The 20,111-nt window shown below is 44.5% G+C and overlaps 1 protein-coding gene across 1 annotated transcript in view; it reads right to left on the bottom strand.

Annotated features, from left to right (window-relative positions):
• Positions 1-208: 208 nt before the first annotated feature.
• Positions 209-20,111, bottom strand: part of SATB2 (SATB homeobox 2) — a gene marked incomplete at its 3' end in the record, with an annotated part of 122,170 nt that continues 102,267 nt past the window's right edge. Inside the window, exon 10 of the mRNA XM_079539136.1 lies at positions 209-664. Within this exon, the coding sequence (XP_079395262.1) occupies positions 209-664 (456 nt within the window). The remainder of the gene's footprint in view (positions 665-20,111) is intronic.

The following is a 20,111-nucleotide window of genomic DNA, read 5'->3' as shown; positions in this document are numbered from 1 at the left end:
ACAATGATTACTTCAGTCACATGTAGGATGTGTAACACTCAAGTGTCTGTGTCAAGGCGATGTCTGAGTGGGCAATGCTGAATTCATTCATTTTGCACATGGATCATGTGCAACAGAAACAAACAAAAAGTAAAAAGAGGAAGGAGAAAAAAAAAACAGAAACAACATCCTTGGATCACTGTATTGCTTTCTGTGTTCCTATCTCACATTATCTCTGGTCGATGTCTGCTGGAGCTGCCTTGCTTTTGTCGGGGTTTTCCTCCTCAGGCTCCACTTTGTACATCTCTTCTGAGCCCTCCTCACTGTCGTTCTCCTCCGACTCTGTCAGCAGCTCCTCATCCTTGTACTCTGCCACATCAACCACTGTTCCCAAATGCTCTTTTAGCTTCCCATGGTGCTTTACGTGGTAACGTTGGTTCTGGAAAAATTTGATGATGGTGTGTTTGGGGAGATCCAGCTGAGCAGAGAGGGTATGAATGGCTTCCTGATCAGGGTAGAGACCTACATCGTGGATAAAGCTTTGAAGGATACCTAGAGCTTCCAGGGATATCTTGGTGCGGGATCTGGGCTTTTTGGTGCAACTGTCCTCAGTGGGTGGAGGAGGAGCCTCTTCTCTGGGTGGGGAACTCTCCTTTGCAGGCTGGGACTGCTGTCTGTGCAGCACCTGTAGGGTTAAGCAGACAAGTAGCTCATGTACATGGTGACCCCTTTGGTGCCTGAGATAAGAGGCACTTATACATGTCTTCACACAGGGTCTAATTTGTTTTAGTGAAGGAAAGTACTAATTAGATTAATTTCCCAGTTCCTTTCTTACCTATAATGCAGCTGCACTGGTAACTACAGACTGAAAGGAGAAAGCAATGTAAAAGGCAAACAATGCATGTAAAAAAATAAATAGAAAAATACGAACTAATTAACACAGAATATAGGCATTAAAAAGAACCACAGCCAAAATAAAAATTAATTCAAAAGTTGGAATAGTCTCACGGTCATGACTGGCCAGTTGTCACATCTCAGACAAGGCCTTCCGCTTCTTTGCTTCTCATTTCCTCTTGCTGTTATCCTGGAGGCCACGTTTCTACATGCCCAGTACTACAAAGACTGATCAGCTGCGACTGTGAGGTGCTCCTTTTTCATCAGTAATGATTTGGCATTGAAATCTATCATGGCTGCTTTATGGGAACATATATATATATATATATATATATGAAGTCAAGAGATTTAATAAGATTTCCTTTCTGTCAAGGTAACATCGTGGATAGGTCAGTTTTTATCAGAGCCAGCTTAAGTGCATCTCGAGCAAATTTTTCTGTTACAACTGTATTAATATCACTACTTGTGAGTTCAAATAATTATACCCCTCCATAATATAATTATTATATTATTAATTATTATTATTTGAATAATATAATCATATTATATTATTCAAATAATTATACCCCTCCATTCTGAGAAGACTTCTGGGCAGACACATTTTCCAGTCTTGTAACAGATTTCACCAGCAGAATCTCCTTTTTGGCAAGTTTAAGAAAGCTGTGTAGCTTTTAATCTTCTTAACAGCCACTGAAAATGGCTAAGGAGCAGCCTTGTATAGCCCTCTTTCCAGGAGAAAAATACTCGCTCTGAACTGCTAGAAGCACAGAGGAACTACATATGCTTTCTTTAAAACAAAATGTATACAAGAGAGATTACCGGCAATAATCCCCTACAGGATTGAAGGCTGTGTTTGCCTAGGGGTTTCTTCAGATGCAGGGAAATAATTATTAGAACTCAGTGCTACAGAGCTAACAAAATCAATATGGATAAATATTTCCTTATAAATAAATAAAAAGGAATTCTGGCTCTTCAACCAAAAAAGAAATCAGCTTTGCTGCAAACAGCATCAAGAAGATCAACCTTACATTAAAGCTCTCTAAAGGGAAAAATAAGAGTAAATAATGGAAATGTGTTGAGAACCTGCACCGAGTTTTGCACCCACACAAAGCTCCCAGTAAAATCCTACTCTGTTCAAGTTATTGAGGAGTGCGTAATGAAAGTCCACTGTAGAATATCAGGCTGTCCGCACAGAGAAATGAAACGGCTCTGTCCTGAAGAGCCCTTCATTCATTTCCTTCCTCAGCTAATGTCGCCGTAACGTACACCACCGCTCATCTCCAGCTGCAGCGTGTGAAAAGTGACGTGCCCCAACCACTGCCTGCTGCTCACGGTCTGCCAAGGAGCCGAGCCTGGAGGAGTCAGTGTGAACGCAGCGCAGCTCACATCCTGGCAGAGCAGCTGTGTTGCGCTGCCTGTGCCTCTGGCTGCAAGGAGCACGCTGCAGGCATGCTGGGCTTCGTCCCAGCCCAACTCCTGTACACGAGGCAGGGCGAAGCACCACGTCCCAAGGACCGCAGCACACGGCAGCGGCACGGAGCAATGCTCAAGGAGGGGGCAGAAAGCACTGGAACAAGGAGGCAGCTCCACGGCAGGCGTTTAAAAGTAGGTGTTGCCACCAGTGACAAGAGGGTCTGTACAACTGTGGAAGAGCTGCTGGTGAGCAGAACTGCAGATATGTTTTGATGCCAATGAATTTTTCTCTCAAGCACGTAAACACTCCAGGTGTCAAATGGAACTAACCAAGGATTAGGAGATAGGAGGAACTCATATGGGAATGCCTAGTATTCTGTGTTTTACTACCTATCATGCAATAAAAGAGCAAACGTTCCAGTGAACTGAATAGCTCAGTTACTCTTTGAGCATTTCTTTTTTGTTCATGGATTGCTCTCGAAGGAAAGGACTGATGTTTCCAAAGAGAGGCACTACAGATGAGGGTGAGATCTGTACCAACATCAGTAGGGAGCACCGAGAGCCAAAGTACTGGGCTTGCTGATGCCAGCTGATGAGAACCCAGCCTCATGCCTCTGTAACACAGACCCCACCTACGTTATCTCCACTGCAGTGCCCTCTGGACCTGCCCCCTGACACCACAAGGCCCAGAGCAGCCAAAAAGAGAAGGATGTAACACTACAAACTGCCAGTGAATTTACAGACGGTGTCATATGAAAAAGCTCATGTAGCACTGCTAATCAGAAGCTAAATTTAAGTAGCAGCTAACACAGATAGAAACACATCCAGAAACAGTGTGAATTACTCAGTTCATTCTTGGAGTTAGAAGTGTGTTTTTCTTCCTCTTCAGTTGACAAATAGCATGAGAAATGATCCAGCCTGAAAAACGTTACAAGACTTCCAATCAAATATAATGATGAAAAAAATCCAACAATACAGGATCAGCAGCAGTAAAATGTTTAATTTGAAGGAGATGAAGAGATGCCTACAGCATCTATAAAGCAATCAACCAAAGAAGGCCAAGAGCAGGAGGGAAAGAATAATTTTCCTTAACCCTTCCTTCTCTGGAGTGACCTCTCCATCGTTTCCAGAAGAGAAAAATACATAACCATGGAACTATCCATGTATAACATTACAAAAAGGTTGTTTTTCATTTGCCTTACTGTTTTCTTAAATAATACAAAACCCTAAAGCTGCTCTTATGCTGCATAAAATCTCACAATTTCGCTGATTTCTGGGGGCTTGCTCTGGATTTCTAGTGGCATTGAGAATGCACTTCTGTGATATGACATTAAACATGCACACTGACAGAGATGGATAAATATGCAGAATTTCCTTTGGATTTCGGCTGCAATCGGTTTTGTCTCCTTCCAGTAAAATGGGCTGTGTGTGCCTTTCTATAGGAAACGAATCAACAACTGAGGCACATGATACAAGATGAGATTTAAGTTACCTTTGTGCTATTTGCTCTGAACTACATTTGTAAAATACAGTGCTTGATGTGAGCAATTTGCTTACTTTGTGCCTGGCTCTGTGTACCACATCCTCATAAAAGAAACTGCCCGGCTTTCACCTTGCAGATTTTTAGATTGTGGGGTTGTTATTATGTCCTTAAATCTGTGGTTACAATTTCCATCGACCTCACGCCCTTTTGCACAGCCTGCCGAACCCTCGGTATTTTGAGTCAGCCCTGTTCTGCTTCCATACGGCAAAAAAGGAAAGCCTGTCTATTCTGTGATAACAGCTACAGCACATTTCCCAACGCAGCTAAACGCTTCCAAACTGTGTCCTGAACACGCCACTAAATTGTATAAAAACAGCAGCCAGGTGCAGCTTTCCTTGTACGGGCAGCCAGGTCCCACGGGGCAGGCACGCTGCCCGCCGCCTTCCCCATCCCCTCTCCCTCTGCAGTGCATCCTCAGCACAGCCCTGGCACGGTGTCCCCTCGCCCCGCTCAGTGCCAGCCTTGGCTCGCCCTGCGGCCCCTTGCTGCAGAGGCCTCTGCAGGCTCTGCGATCCCACCTCTACTTTCCATCCACGTCTCCTTCCCACTGCTTCCAGCCCACAGGTGGGGCAGCCCCGCCATAGCCGCCACATCTGGAGCTGACTTCCCCTTCCCTTCTCCTCACCATCTCTCCATCTACTTTCGAATCAAATGTGAAGATATAGATTTCCTTCCGTGCCCAGAGGACTTATTTTTTTCCATCCCTTCAAGAGATTTCATGTTTACAGGCATCGCTGTGTTCCTAGCGTCCACACAGAGCAGGTATGAGAGATGCCGCATTACGAAGTTTCATTCAGGCAGGCTTTAGCCTCACAGACGAAGTCATTTTTTCAAACAAATTAACCAGCCCTGGCAGAAAACTTGCAGGAAAACTTATATGATGGAAGTTGACTTTAAAAGATAAAATGACTGGTCTTAAGTCGCGCTGTTCTGAAATACGATTTGAAGGCCGCAATGAAAACCAGCTGGAAGCCATGTGTAAAATATAATAGTACATGCCTACAGGGAAGGAAGTGAGATATTGAATGATTAAGTTTAGGAGAGTATATAATGTAGTGTATCATTATGGGAGTGATCAGGATTACTTGTAATAAGCTAAGGGTTTGTGGTCTTTCTAAAATCCAAAGCCAAGAAGTATTGGGGGGAAGGGATCACCGCATAGCTTCACATGTCCCATTCCCCGCTTCTCGGGATGTTCCTGTAGAAGAAACCTGGCTCTGGAAGTTGGGACAGCCGTCCCCACAGCAAAGGAAGGTGAGCAAACCCAGGCTGAACGAGCACTGTGTCGCTGCAGTCGCTGTCTGTGCTGTGTTGAATTTTGGCTGGATTCGCTGTTCTGCCAATGCTCGCCTCCATTCCCACCCTCACTCTGGCTAGAACTAGAGATGTGAACTCGCTGAGTGGAACCAGGCAGGATGTGGAGGAGGCACAGACGTACCCGCTGCCAGCAGGGCACCAGCTGACACCACCATGCAGTGCCACCTTTTATTGCCCATGCAGGTGCTGCAGCCAATTAGAAACAGTGCCTGGCTATCATGTCAGTAGTTTCCTTAAGAGACAATTTCCATCACTTTGCAGATAAATCTTATACATGGAAGGATGTACGGTCTGCCCCTTGTAGCAGATCTTACAGAAATAATCTACTCAAACAACCTTACAGCCGCTACGCCTTGTCTCTGGCAGCTTATCTTCATATAGAGAAGCAAGCAAGGGTTGAACAAACAGCCGTAATAAACAAGACTGCACCTCGACAGCCTCCTGGTTGCAGCAGCTAACGCAGCAATTAGACATAGTCGCTGAGCCAAGACACTTTACAGGTTTCCTAGGAATGTCTGAACAAGAAACTGTAGCAGAAGTTACAATTTGCACCTGCATTCATTTCTTTCTTTTAAAAAATGTGGCTGTTCTACTACCTTTTTTCTTTTCTTCCTTGCAAAAATATATCCACTCGGGTAAACACTGCAAAACGAGTCCCAGCCCCAAATGAAGTATTTTCTTTGGGCTCATTTTCACAGCGGTGATTTCACACCTTGACATCATAAAACTGTGTTAAAGACTGTGGTTTAGTTTCCTTGCTTTTCTTGGATTATACAGTATCCTAAGGTCAAAACTCAGGAAAATCCACTACTGTTATTAAAAAAGGAAAAGTATCTATGAAGTGATGACAAATTGCAGACTACAGGTGTTAGATTACATTTTGACTCCAGGCAGGTTTAATATACTTCAGTTTCCTTTTACAATTGCCCTTAGCAGGTACTGTTATCGGTAAGGGATTTAAAAAATATATATGGTACTCAATAAAAGAAGACCGTGTCAAAAGAAATCAATATGAGCGTGCAAAATGGTAGGAAGTCTGACAAGGATAAATATGTTCACTTTCATCTAACTTCACTCTGAGCTTCTTTTAATTTTGTAACTCAAATACTAGCAGCACATCCTGTGCATTTTCCAATGCAGTTTAGTAATTGCTTCACAAGAGTAAACACCATTATTACAGATAATTATAGTACCTGTTTGTGAAGTGATGTGCCTCATCTCACGCGAGCCAGACCAAAGCTTTATGAGCTGTTGGCTAGAGCCAACTTGTAACCCAAGAGCCCTGCGCCCTATTCAGCTGCAAAGACAAAGCAGTCACAGTGAAAAAAAATCCCTTGGACAGTCAGGCCTTTCCCTAAATATCACCGTTATCTGCTACTGATCGCACCTGGAGTCCGACCAGAAAACCCCTGTGTCCTAAATGTCTCCACTCTGAGGTATGATTCTCTCTCTGAGCCACGCGAAAAAGGGCATAAGAGGAAAATGGGAAGAAAGAAATGAATTCCACAGAGAATCCAAACTCAAAAGCAAGCTTTCCCAGACTGGAATGTGAGCTGGTTGAAGCGATTCATTTCAGCATCTTTGGAGCACACTCTCCACATGCTTCCCTTTGCTTTACGGCGGTCGTGTTGCTCAAGGGCAGGAAATAGACAGCGATCTGAAAACAAGGCAAGCACTGAGCAAACACCTGGCCTCTGAAATATGGGCCGAATCCTGCAACTCTTCTCCGGACTCAAAGAGTCAAAAGTGGTCAAAAAGCAATCAAAAGACACAAGAGAGACATGAAAAACAGACAAAAAATAGCAAAACTTTCAGCTGTGCATAGCATCTGTCATCGCACAGAAGTTATAAGCATAAGCAAAATGCAATTAATCCTGACTTGAAGGCAGGGGAAGGTGTCTGCCCCCTCCACCCCCGGCACATGCTGCTCCCATTAATGCTAACAGGAGCTTAGCACGCATCAAAGAGCAAATACACCAGAAAACATTTTTAAGAGCTATCATCACGGGAGATAAAATATAAATTACAGCCTGATTACAGCGTGCTGCTCAGGGGCTGCGTGTGCGGCGTAGCTCTCAGTGACAACTGGAGATGACCAGATAACTTTTGGACAGGTCCTACAGTTCCTGTAAAACATCTGTGTAGAGGAATTTGTCCTCATCTTTGCTTTTCTTTCCCCGAGCTGTGGAACTGCTGTCTGCACAGTTGTTTGAAGAATGTTTACAAATCAGCTTGACAAAGAGAAAAAAGAAATTCTGCCATCACTTGACCGCAATCATGATCTTATTCTTCAGTAATGCGTGGTTTATTTCCCTTTCCTGATCTCCACTAATAGACAGCACGTGCCTACACAATAGCCACTATTTTGTCTGTATAATGTTAAAAAAATAAATCACTAAACTCTGACAATGCAGAGCAGTGTCCCGGTGTTTCCTGGGATAACTGTTCTCTCCCAAACGCTAACTCAACTCTTCCCACAAAAGCACAGGCACAACTTTCATTGCTGTGCAAGTGCCTGAGAACTGGCTGATTTTATGGGCTAGCATAAATGAGCTCATGCTGATGAACGTTAGTGGATTAGCTCTGAAATCCCCATCTTTGGCTGGTTTAAGCCAGATCCTTAGCTTTACTGCACAGTAACTGCACAACAGCGAACATCCCTTGCTCAAGTATCCAACTGCAGACTGGGAGTGCTGTAAACAAGCACTGTTCAGCCACAGGTGGAGCCGGCACATACCTACTGTATAAATAGGCAGTGGCCGGCTTCATTCCGGCTCCTGCTGGCACAACCCGGGTGCTGGTGACAGAGAGGCCGATGTGGCCAGGAAGCATTGCACAACACCGCTGCAGACTCTCTCCTGAAGGCATCGGTGATGGATGGCTCCATTGTCTGGGGATGGGGCACGGCCAGCACAGCTGGCATGGGGCTGGCTGCGTCCCCCAGCAGGCAGGCAGGGTCCTGCTGGCCTCCAGGCCACCAGCTCATGCCCTTCAGGCCCATAACCTGCAGCAGTGGGGCAGCCTCTCCTACAAGGGAGAGAGCAACGGCCCCATAAGAATTTGCACTGCTCTTCTGCGTGATGATGCTAACTGTAGTCCCACCCATGCAGGACTTACAACACATGTGCACAGAGGGCTTCAAAACCTTCAACTTAACACCGTGGGCCTGACTCAGCTCTTCTGTGCTTTCTCTCGCAGCCCTACGAGGCTCATGGGTGCTGCTGTGTGCAGAGCCCAGCTTTGCAGCTTCCAAACGGGCCTGGATGCAGCAGGAGGGAGTGTCTGCCAAAGATTTCAGCTTGATCCTGAATTTCCCTGTCCCAACCCCGCTAATCCTAATGAGGAGTTGGCACAACGCCACAGATCTAAGGAAGCAACAAAAGGCTTTTTGATTTGCTTTATTTCAGACGAAATACTTCTGGCATCCTCTGCATCTTCTTGTTTAATTAACACTACACATGCTCTCCTTTTCATTTGAAAAGGCAGAGCAGCAATTGCTGGTAGGCTGAGCGAGGTCTTCCCCCAGCAGCCCTGACCTCGTGCAGTGCGTAAGGTCGCTCCCCAGCCCCCTAACCATGGTGGCACGAGCGGCGCCACCATAATCACGCTGTTTTCCAGTCACTCAGCTCAGGAGCAGGCACTGAATTATTTCAGGAAGGGTATGTTTGGATTAGGCACTGCATTCGCTGGGGGGAGGGGTAATTATTTGTCCCTTCAAACTGCTTTATGTCCTCACAGATGGCTATTTGGGGTTCCGGGAATACCCAACTCTACCGTTAATTTTTACAGTGGGGGCAGTTAGGAGTCAGAAGAACCTGACAGTTATGGTTAGTGGAAATGGTAGATTTGTGCTGATAAAATACTACTCAGCATGTTTTTTGCTTTCTAGACGTAACCACCAATGCACTTAATAACAGGACTTCAGCAAACTATACTGTGTGAATCAAACACATAAAAGTATAAATATTCCTTTTTTTAGAAAGTATGTCTTTAAAAGTGCATTATAATCAACTACCATGGTAAACGGCAAAATATCCAGCAATGCCACACATGCAACTGGCATAACGTGCTTTATTATACCCTTAGCTTGAAACTGGGTAAATAAATAGCCAAAGTACATCCTGGCCCACAGACTGGGGCACTGAGGGTGGGAGGTTTTGCAGAATTAGATGTGAAATCCTTTGTCTTCCTGGTTACACTTTTCAAAAGGTGGGCACCTCTGGCAGCTGAGGGAGCTGAGCCAGTGTAAGCGCTCTTGGTGGCTCTCTGCCCTGACCTGCACCTATTTCGTGGGTTATGGGTGCTGGAAGAAAAAGGCTTTACAGAAAGTCTCCTATCTGAAGCACCTGCAGTTTCTCTTTACAGTTCAAGAATATATGTGATTGGGGAATAAAAGGTACTTGTTCATTTTTAATGAAATGGGTTACTATGTAGAACAACAGAGGGCAAGACGTTGTGGCACTGGGACCCATCTCCAGATTTTTCACTGCCTCCAAGGAGAGCCCTGCTGACTGGCCAGCCCCCTGCACGGCCCCACACATCCAACTGCAATGGAAAGACCCAGGCTGACACAAGCCCGCAGCGTGCACAGATCTGCGTGTGAAGAGCCTGGGCTTTTGCTAGAAATGTGAAAGATCGTTCTTTGCTTTATTAAGATAAGAACTACACGGCTTTTTTCTGCCAAACATCTCTCTTTCAGTCAAAAATTCTGACCGAGTGACAGATATTGCCTAAATGAAGCCTACTTTGCCAAGCTGCTGGCCTGATGGAGGGGGAAATATTCCGACAAAGTTCAAGCAGCCATTCAGGCATTTTTCATGAAACAGCATATTGTAGCTGCATTTATTCAGAAAAACTTTTGGTCTTCAAATTCTACCTTTCCATTTTCCTTTAAAGCATTATGTTGTTCCAAACTGCTGCAAATTTTTTTCCCCTATTTTAACAGAAAATAAATTTAAAAGCAACAACTCTTTTTTTCTTACTGTGGTTCAGAAATGTCAGCAATTTCTTAAACTCAGCTCAAGCACCTCCATAGCTCTGGGCCATACCACCAAGGATGGAAATTCACAGCCATCTAACTTCCTACAGACTTCATGGTCATATTTACAAAGAGGTGTACTGGTGGGTAAGAATGAAATGTAACACAGTTTATAAAAGGAACAGGATGTGAGTCTTTCCTATCTCAAAATCCAATAAAGCTTATGATTTTTACTGCATGTGGGAGCCTGTTGGTCTGTGTAACACTGATTAGCAGCTTGGTCAGTAAGCCTGATAAAGCCATAAAGTACCTCTGAATATCTCTGGCCAGGGACATGTCGGCATGAAGCGTGTATGTTCCAGAGGGACACAGACATATATGGGATCTTATCCTCAGTCCCAGTTTGTCTCACTATATTTTGTTCCACCCTCTCCAGAAAGCCTCTTCCATCATTTGAATGTTCCAGGAGAGGAGGCATCATCTTACCACTATTCCTCATCACCTTTTTGACACTCATGAATCCCAGAAATTTATAGCCTCCCTCAGTGAGGGAACCACACTGAGCGTAAATGGACCCCAAGCAGAGCCACTTGGCGTTCTTAAGCCTCATCTCATTTAAATAAGGGGACAGCAGGAGCAACATAACTCCAAGTCAGCAGTGCTTCCTGGTGCTAATCAGGACATTAAAAACGCATAAGCAGTTTGTTCTTTGCTGACAGACAAAGACAACCACAGAAATCAATGAAACCCAGGGCAAAATTAGAGATTAAAAGTAATAATACTTCTTCCAGCAAACCACAGTCTGAACTCATGAGAAGTGGCTAGAAGACAGAATTGCTGCAAGATCTAGAGACAAAAAGAAGGTCTCCTGCCTGAATGAAAAGTAAATGAAGCGAGCTCTGGTGCAGAAGGATTTCCTTCACAGAGTAGTGCTTGCTGCCACTGGGAAAGCCAAGTGAGGGCTGCTGCAGCTGACCCTCCTTCATCACACTTAGGGAAAAAACACACTCGGAGGCAACTGTTGGAGGGAAAGGAAGAGAAACCCAAACAGCAGTCTTGCTACAAGAGATTTCCATGCAGGCTTCCCCTGAGTAAGCAGACGGTTTCCAGTTAGTCAGGGTCTGGGCCTGCCCGTGCGGTTTCCTGCCTGCTTGCCTTTGTAGCTTATCTAGATCTCATCAAGATACACAATCAAAAAAAATTAGAACAGTTAAGTACAGAAATTAGGGAAGCAAAATACAAATGAGCCTGGGTTTGTGCTTGTGCCAGGGAGCAGGGCAGTGTGTACCAACGATGTGCAGCGGGGTCGGGTGTGAGTGCAGTAATGCCAGCCCTTTCCTCTGTTGCTGCGTGCCAAGCTCTATTCAGAAACACTGGACAACAGCTCAGCCACTTTGCAGTACTCCCGACAGTGCTGTTCAACCCCACCTGCATGAGCTGTGCTGCTGGTGCCCACCGGCACGCCACACCGCGTGTCCCAGCTGCAGGCTGGGGCTGCCACCGGTGCTCCGCAGGCTTCCCCGCGCAGCACAGAGCCCACGCCCGCAGCCCCGGCGCTCTCCTGGGGACTGTGCTGGCTCTGGCCACGCTCGCAGCCCTCAGAGGGGCCGCACACAACACACGTCCTCGTGTCCTGTGAAGCTCCAGGCAGGCGCTGGTTCCTGCGATGCCGTGCTTGGGAGCAAAGCAAAAACGCAGGCGGGATCGCACGCGTAAGCTACCATATGGATAGGGCATTCTCAAATTAAACTCTGAAAACCAGATGAGATCTGAGCAAAGGACAGTTTCACTTAAAGGAAATCTCTGAGGTCAACCAGCAATTAACTGAAAGGTTCTGATTGAATACGCTATTGACTGCTCTCACAACAGACAGCTTCCTGTTTATTATACCTTATGGGCTGTCTAGGTGCCAAGACATTAAACTGTCAATAATCTATTAATACTGAGCAGCTCCTCCCTCCTTACTCCCCCTCTTAGGCTGTGAAATTGCACGAAAAAGATGTAAATTTTTGAAGTTAAATAGGAATGAGGTTTTAAGGATATTTCTTTGTGTGGTTCCAGGAACATTCATAAACAATATAACACACAGTCTACAGCAACATGGAAAAAATTGTGTTAAAAAAAGTCAGACATGATTGAGACCATATCCTGAAATCTGTCTCTCTTTTCCAAGCCATCTTTAAACAGTCTAAGTAAAATTTAATTAACAATTTACAACAAGGAGAGAGAAGTTATTTAAAGAGAGGCCTACAGGTCCTTAACGTTCAGTGTCTGGGAAACAGTTGTATATAAAAAAAAAGTTTTAATGAATTTAATAGAGAAAAGCACTTTAATTAAATGCTGTCAAAGAGGATTGTATTAATGACTGCACACAAAGGAATTTAAAGCAAGCCAAGTATATTTAGCAAATAGGAAGTAGGCTTTCAGAGGCTGTAACTATTTATGTTTCTGCCATTGCAATGCATCTAGATCACATTGCCAATTGAAAGCAGTTATGCTATTAGATATGATTTTATTTATTATGGATTATGAAAATTTCAAAAGCTGCAGGGAATACATTTATTTCACTTCTAAAATGAAAGAACAAAGACATTTCCTGCTTGTTTGGTAAGAGAAGAAATAGGAGAGGAAATAAATAATAAATAATAACTTAGCACTTAACTAGTGCAGTGTTGTCCAGATAGATCTTTTTAAGAGGCCTTTGAGTCCCGGCATTTCAGAGTGTCTCCTTCTGCTGCAGCTGGGTGGATCCACAGCTGCCACCACAGCCCCTCTCAACTGAGCATAGCAAAGGAGTGAGCTCTTATTTCTCATGGGCAGAAAGCTGCTGTACTTCTACCATGTCCTGCATGTTTCTCGTCTAACCTATGGGTCTGCATGAAACCTTTCTTCTCTAATTCCACGTGACGGGACTTCTGGCAGGAAAGAAAGGGCTCTTTCTAGACCTCCCTGCCTGTGTGCCTTGAATCAAACAGCACAGACTAATAGAAGGATCATAACACAAACCATGAATTTGAGAAGAAGCACTAGGAAGTTTAAGGTTGTCAACAGTACTTTCCATGCTGATGTTAAAAATAAAATAAAGTTGGTCCAAACTGGAAACCAAGGAATGTTTTCTGACATGAGGTTAATGAGATTGCTGGGTCTGTACTACCCAGGACGTGTTCTGTGACTTACCACATCCTTTCTGTCATACGTACTAGAGAGAGATTCATAATGATTTCGGATTTTCAATCTTCCGAATGTTCCATGAGAGACACCTCATACGTGCCTGTATTCCTTGGTTTCTGGACACCAAGTCCTTCTGAAGTTAGGCGCTGCACGATTTGAGTTAGTCCCAAATCACTGGTCAGTGGCTTTAAAATGTATTCATATGTATTTAAAAACATCTTTTTTCTTTAATGTTCCAATTCAAAATGTGAAGATGCGAGCAGAACTGGGGAAAAGACACTGGGAGGGAGGCAGAAGGGGATACCTGCCTCCTTCCACAATGTGAGCAGCATCATACATTGTGAAGTGCAATTTTCTAAATACATTATCTGATTTTTGTTTAAGACTTTTATTAAAGTCATGTGTGATGTGTGTTCAGAATGTAGCCTTTGTTGTTCCACAGCTAGGGATCTTGCAAACAGCTTCGCTCTGTCTGTGCCAAGATATTTTGGAATATTCTTTGAAACGCTGTAAGCATAGATGACTGTGAGAAAAAATATGTGCTACTGTACTTTTGGATACTTGATGTGTGAGAATAGTGCATACACAGAAACATTTCCCATTTCAATCTGTAATTCCTATAAAAGTCCATACAAACATGGGACAATGTGTATACACAGCACACTGTCCCTGAAAAAAGCCAATCCCAGCACATATTGTAGTCTTTGGGCATTTCCAGCCAATCCAAATTTTAAAAAAAGAAAAAAAAAAGAGAGAGAGAAATTCACACTAACAAATGTATTACCAGACTGGCCTAGGGCAGCGAGACTGAGCATCTATTTCCTGCTCTGCTGTTGCCTGACTCCCAGCACTGCCCAGAAGCTGCAGTTTTCTGCGGGGACACTGTGCAACAGGAGAGGAAGAGCAGCTCGCTCACTCTTGGAGATCTTTGGGGGACAAACAGGGCAATGTGCTCGGACAGCACAGTACAATATTGTTTCCCTCCCCATATAATTTTTGTAATTGTACACAAAGGCCAGCTGCAGTGATCCGGGACTCTTAACTTTATCCTAAGACTTCTGTAAGGAGCCAGAGAATAAAATGCTGCCTGCAACCAATAGCCTATAAACACATAGCTCTAAAGCCCGATATTATCATTTATATACAAATGCGAGGAACAGAGAGCATTCAGGGACTATTAAAATGAAAAAGAGCAACGTTTTTAACTGCAAACATTTTCCAACATAAATGGAATGGAGGCTCGGCCAGCAGCTTTTCAGCCTTCCAGATTTGCCTGCTGCCAGCCAGCACAGGCTTCAAAGGTTATGTGAATTTAAAGAGCTTTATTTAGTAATCTTGCCCGGGATGTTTGCTCATCCTCAACCTACCATGACTCTTTACAACACTGGCAGCTTAGCATTTATAACAGGGCCAGCACTGGAAGAAATGAGGGCCAAACCTGGCCAAATTGTGTGTGAAAGGCAAAAGGGTGAGACGGCAGGAGCCAAAGCTACAGCAGTGTAATTTGCTGAAGAGATGACGCATCAGACCAACATCACCCTGCCGGTTCCTGCCAAGTCTCCATAGCACTAGGTCGGCACATTCAGGTTTTGAATGGCTTTCTGCCTTAAGCAGCCCCTTGCAGGAGCTGGGGCAGCAGGAGCAGAGCTGCGGGAGCTCTGTAAAGTAGCTGGCCGGGCAGGCAGCTCTCCACTGGGCACTTCCACCTCGCTCGGTCCCTGCCCTTGGTCTGTTCTGCCCCAAATGGGGTGAGCGGGAGCAGGTGGCACTGAGGTGGCCACGCAGCTCTGAGAGTCTTCTGGTGTACTGGGGCTACACCTTCGGTGAGGCTAAAACCACCGCCTTTGAAAAAATAAAACTATCCAACTAAGCTCCCATTTCTAGGCTCAAATGGATTAATAAACCTGAATTTCATTTCAGAGCAGAAGCGGTATTGCTTTAACTACAAGTGCACTTCCTCACTATCGTTATAAGGAGAATCATGGGCTTAAAGCTAATACAAATCAGCAGTAGATTAGATATCCACACTAAGCAGAAACAGCTGAGAAGGTGCAATAGGTAGGTTTGCCTGTAGCAGTTAAAGCTCAGCAGCTTTCCACTGCGATCAAGATAACTATCAATCATAAGAAACTGTATCGGATACCTCAGAGCCAAATATAAGGGGCTCACTGTCAGATACGTGCTCCTACTGCCCTTGTCAGAACTTGCGCTAGGTTCCTGAGCCACCACCAACTGTGGGAAAAACAGTGGACACCAGAATGTTCACCAAGCAACCACGCATTTGGATGGACGAGCAGCCAGAGCTTGCTACCAACACGGTACATCTGCCACAGCACCGCAGCAGCACCAGCGAGCAGTTCAGGGGCTGCGGTCCAGGAGGGCTTCACACATACAGCCTGCTGGAGGCCATGGCCCAGCACACCCACCCAGCCTCTCAGAGTCACTCTGCTTTCAGTCATTTTTCAGTGGTTTAAACTGAAAGGAGATAACAATACAGAGCATTATTCTTCTTTCTCATAAGAAAGGTAAAGGTAAAAATTGAGGAGGGCAGATATTCTGCAGTCCCTAAATTGACAGGTCTAGCTGTGACATGTTTTCCCCCAAAGATCTAAATGAAAGAGAAAATAAATACTCCAGGTGCAGTCTACTCAAACCAAAGCTCTGAGCTTCCCAAGTGGAATAAATCAACTTGTGATACAAATACCTCTAAAAGTCCACCTGGGCTTTCTGGGTACAACTTGTCTTGGTCATTCCGTCTGAGCAGACATCACTGCCAACCACGAGGAGATGGCAGAAACAAAAAGCAGTGGGTATAATTTATTGTCTGTCTGTCGGATGCAGAGAAACAACCAACAAGCAAAAACATGAAAACATGAGGGTGCAGACCTTAACGATGAACCACAGGACATCACCCATCAAAACCAGGGCTAGATAAAACCAAGCACCAAGTCAGAGAGCTGGCAGCTTTGGGAAAGTAGTTTCTGTCTGGGTTTCTCTGATAACCCAGTCCTGACTTCTGTATATAAAATCTGCTATAACACACACAAACATAGTAAGAACTGTGAACATCATCCTAAAAATTAGTAAACACGCTCTGCTCCTCAGTGGAATAACACAGCTTTGCTTCACTCATTATCTATGACTGCCTAAGTATTATTAATTGATATTATTTTTAAAAGAAAATTTAAGTATTGCTCTTTTTCCCATCTGCATGCTATGTACTGTGTGACCCATGAACTCTAAGATGCTGTTTAGAATTAGACATTTCATTAGGAAGCACTACTGTGGTGTTCATTCCCTTCTTTATTACTTCTAGAAAGAGAATATGAAATTAGTTTCATTGGTTTGCCATCACCACTTGCCTTGACCCATTTTTACTAGGGCTCCATGTTCTGTTGTTTTGTAGTTCATTGTCTTGTCTAAAATATTTGTTCCCTTCCATCCCTCAAAAAGATGACAAAATTAGTATTTCTTATAGTTCTGCAGTATGCTATTTTCTGCATATTTAAAGAAAGACTACAATGTTTGCAATGAACACACAACACAAAAGAGCTTTCCTACAGCTTTCTTTCATGCCTTCCTTTATTTACTAATACTCCTCCATGATTTACAATCTGAGCTATTATAAATTGCCAGATTTGTCTAAATCAAAGCTTCAGAGAATAAAAAAAAAAAGTGGAAGGATATAATTTTTTATAAAGCTACCAAAGTAACAACATATCAGAAAGTATGTGAAAACCATTCCCGCTTCTTTAAAGCCAATATCTGACTGCTCTTAAATCAGCATGTACCTACCAGCTTCAGAAGATTCTCTGATATCTTATGCAGGAAATGAAAGGCGAGGTTTCCCTGCTTTTGAAATAGCAGGTACTTTGCTGTAGTGGTGGCTCATGGCTCCAGAGAAATGGCTTATCCACCCTAACACTCCAGAGACAACAGCTTCATTCATCATTTTCCCAACTGAGTCAGGTTTCTCTGCCCCAGCAATTAACAATGAATTAGCACCATATTAAAGTGTCAGGCAACACGGCTATTCTCCAGAGTGGTCACCTTGTATACAGCAGACAAATAGTGGGAGAAGGGAGAGAAATTAGATTTACTGTGTCCCGGCATGTCTGTAACAAACACCAAATCCCTGGTTAGCAGCAGGAAAGGGCTGGAGGCACCTCTCAGCATCAACATGCTAGGAAGGTCCAATGCCAGTGAACAGCTGGGAGCAGTGGGATTTGGCGAGGAACAGAAAGCATGACAGGGCAGTCTCACCTGTGCAGAGCAGGAAGCTGAACACAGAAGTGTGAAGACTGCTTGCTGCAAAGTGGCTGTCCAGCAAATCTGTGTAAAAAGAGCCAGGCTGGGCTAGATCAAAGTTCCAGTCAGGATCCCACACCTGACGGTGGCGGAAGAGGATGAGAAGATTGCAAAAATACAATGCTGCTTTCCAGCATGCCTCTCATCCCTAGCAGCCTGTGACTTGGGACACTCTATAAATCAGAGGTGAAGTATTTGTGGGATCCAGCTAGGCACAAGCTCACGGGTCTCCTTAGTCTCACAGCAGAACACATTGATGGCAACATACTGCACAGAATTGGAGGGCGAAGAGCCACTCAGTGCATACCTGAGGCTGTGGCAGGCTGTGTCGGCCTGCACAGCAATGCACAGCACTGTGTAGGTGCAGCGTGGATGCTCTGCAATTGGCGTGTGTAGGAAAGTCCATGCCCCAGCATGTCCATATGGTCACACGCAATGCTGCCAGAGAGCACTGCCATGTCACAGAGCTCCACAGGGCTCAGATTTTATGACTTCTCCACACAATAACAAATAAATCAAGTGTGCAGGGAAGAATTCCTTGTGCATTAAGCTTCCACTGCGCACATTTTTCATTTCAGAAATAGGAAAATATATAATTAAATGGCCTAATATATGGCTGACAGGAAAAATCTAATGGAAGAGAAAAAAAAAAAATGTTTCTTTGTAAAGTACCAAGCCTGAAACTAAACAGTGAGGCATGGGCTAGTGCCACAGAACAGAGGGCAACAACCTACCACAGGAGAACTGACGGTCCCTCAAACATCAGGAGCCAAGTTCCGTCCCAACTTCTACAGCACTACGACTGCCCCACTGGACTCACCTTGCCGTGACTGTACAGAAACCACACCAGCCTCAGGGTGATCCCCTCACTGAAGGTGTGCCCAAGCCCATAATCACCACATGAACTACACAGAGCCCAGCACAATGAACTCTTTGCCATTTCCAAGAAGCAGTGCTGGGAAAAGGCTATACTTGATACATCCACTCTCTTTTGTTTGGCCGTGCCTCACGATGACAACCAGTAGGTTCTTCCAGCCTGATGGAGAGGTGCTCCAGCCCAGCAAGGGCTTGGCTGTGGTGACAGGGTGCTCTGGCAACAGCGTGGGGCAGCCCGATTTCAGGCTCTGCCTCATCACTGGAGGAGAGGGAGACTCAAGCATCAGGAACAAAATACCATACACCGTACACACACCAAGTCTTTCACAGCAGGCAGGAAGAAGGGCTAAGCAGAAAGAAAACAGAGGTAAGAGACTCCTGCCTGCTTCAGTGTTACAGCACTACACCTGCTATTATTTTCAGCACTGCTACTCATACTTCCTTCAAAGGTTTGTCATCGTGACATCAAGGCTGCACATAAAGGCCTGATTTACAGTGCACTTTTCACTAGCAAAGTCTGCAAAGCAAAGTAGGACAGCTTCTGCAGCTCTTCAGTGTTTCTACCTCTGCTAAAATGCACAATGGCACTACAACAGACACTCTGCACCCACCACTGCTTTGAGAAGGAAATCAGCATTGCTTCCCCATTTGACACTACAGAGGGAATTTTAGATAGGCAGAATGTAATTACTTGGCCTGGAGTTTGGCCAGGAGTTGAGCCCAAGACCCCTACCCTTATGTAAAGTGTCACAAAATCTCCAGCGACTGCAAGTGTGAGGACCTCTGTTTTATGTCTCTTGCTGCTGTCTTTGATTCTTCACAGCTAATTACCTAATACTGACCCTTGCAGCAAAGCCAAAGAACTAACCTTGCTGCCTGAAACAATTCAAGTCTCAGAGACTGAAAATGGCACAAAAACTGCTTGGTGCAGTAGGTAGCAGGTGGACACTGAGCCTCCTGTGTCTTGCACTGGTGTAGCATGCCATGCAGAAGCCTACTGGGCTTTTTGGATGGGCAAACATAGCTCTAAAATGCAACGCCCTCAAAACACAAGCCTACCGTATCAACCATATACCAAGGTCTCTAGAGTTTTGTTTTATGTAGTTGCCAGCTGGTTCCATTTATTTTTCTTCATTTTTCATATTTTGACTGTAATAAATAATTAATCCATGGCTTTGTAACTTGCTGACAAATACAAATGCATCACATTCCAATGCACTGTAACGTGTCACTCAGAAGAGCCGACCTGCCCTACACAGCTAAGTGATATGCAGAAGACTTAGAAAGTAGGCTAATCAACAAGGTCACCAATGAGAGCTCAAGGAAACTTTTTCTTCACACTATCCCTTAGAGGATATTTCCTGCTTGGTGTGGGCACCACAACTGGATTAATTTGTTCAAATTACGCAATTCTAGTCATCTTCCCATGTATTAGCTCAGCCCTTTACCCTTCTGTAGTTCCTTGCCTTCAAGATCTCACAAACTTTTGGGAACATCGAAGCCAAAACTTGCAATATTAATTACAGCACTTCCTTTACTGTAAAGCTTTGAGAATCTGAAAACCAGGAAACACAATTTTTTTTTTCTTCTAGGCAAAGACAAAATGAAGATCAAGGAGGAAGTCAACAGCAG

This window comes from Tetrao urogallus (genome assembly GCF_951394365.1).
Source record: "Tetrao urogallus genome assembly, chromosome: 8".
Taxonomy (NCBI): Eukaryota; Metazoa; Chordata; class Aves; order Galliformes; family Phasianidae; genus Tetrao; species Tetrao urogallus.
Note: the sequence above shows the minus strand (reverse complement) of the source record. Positions and strands in the feature narration are given on the sequence as shown.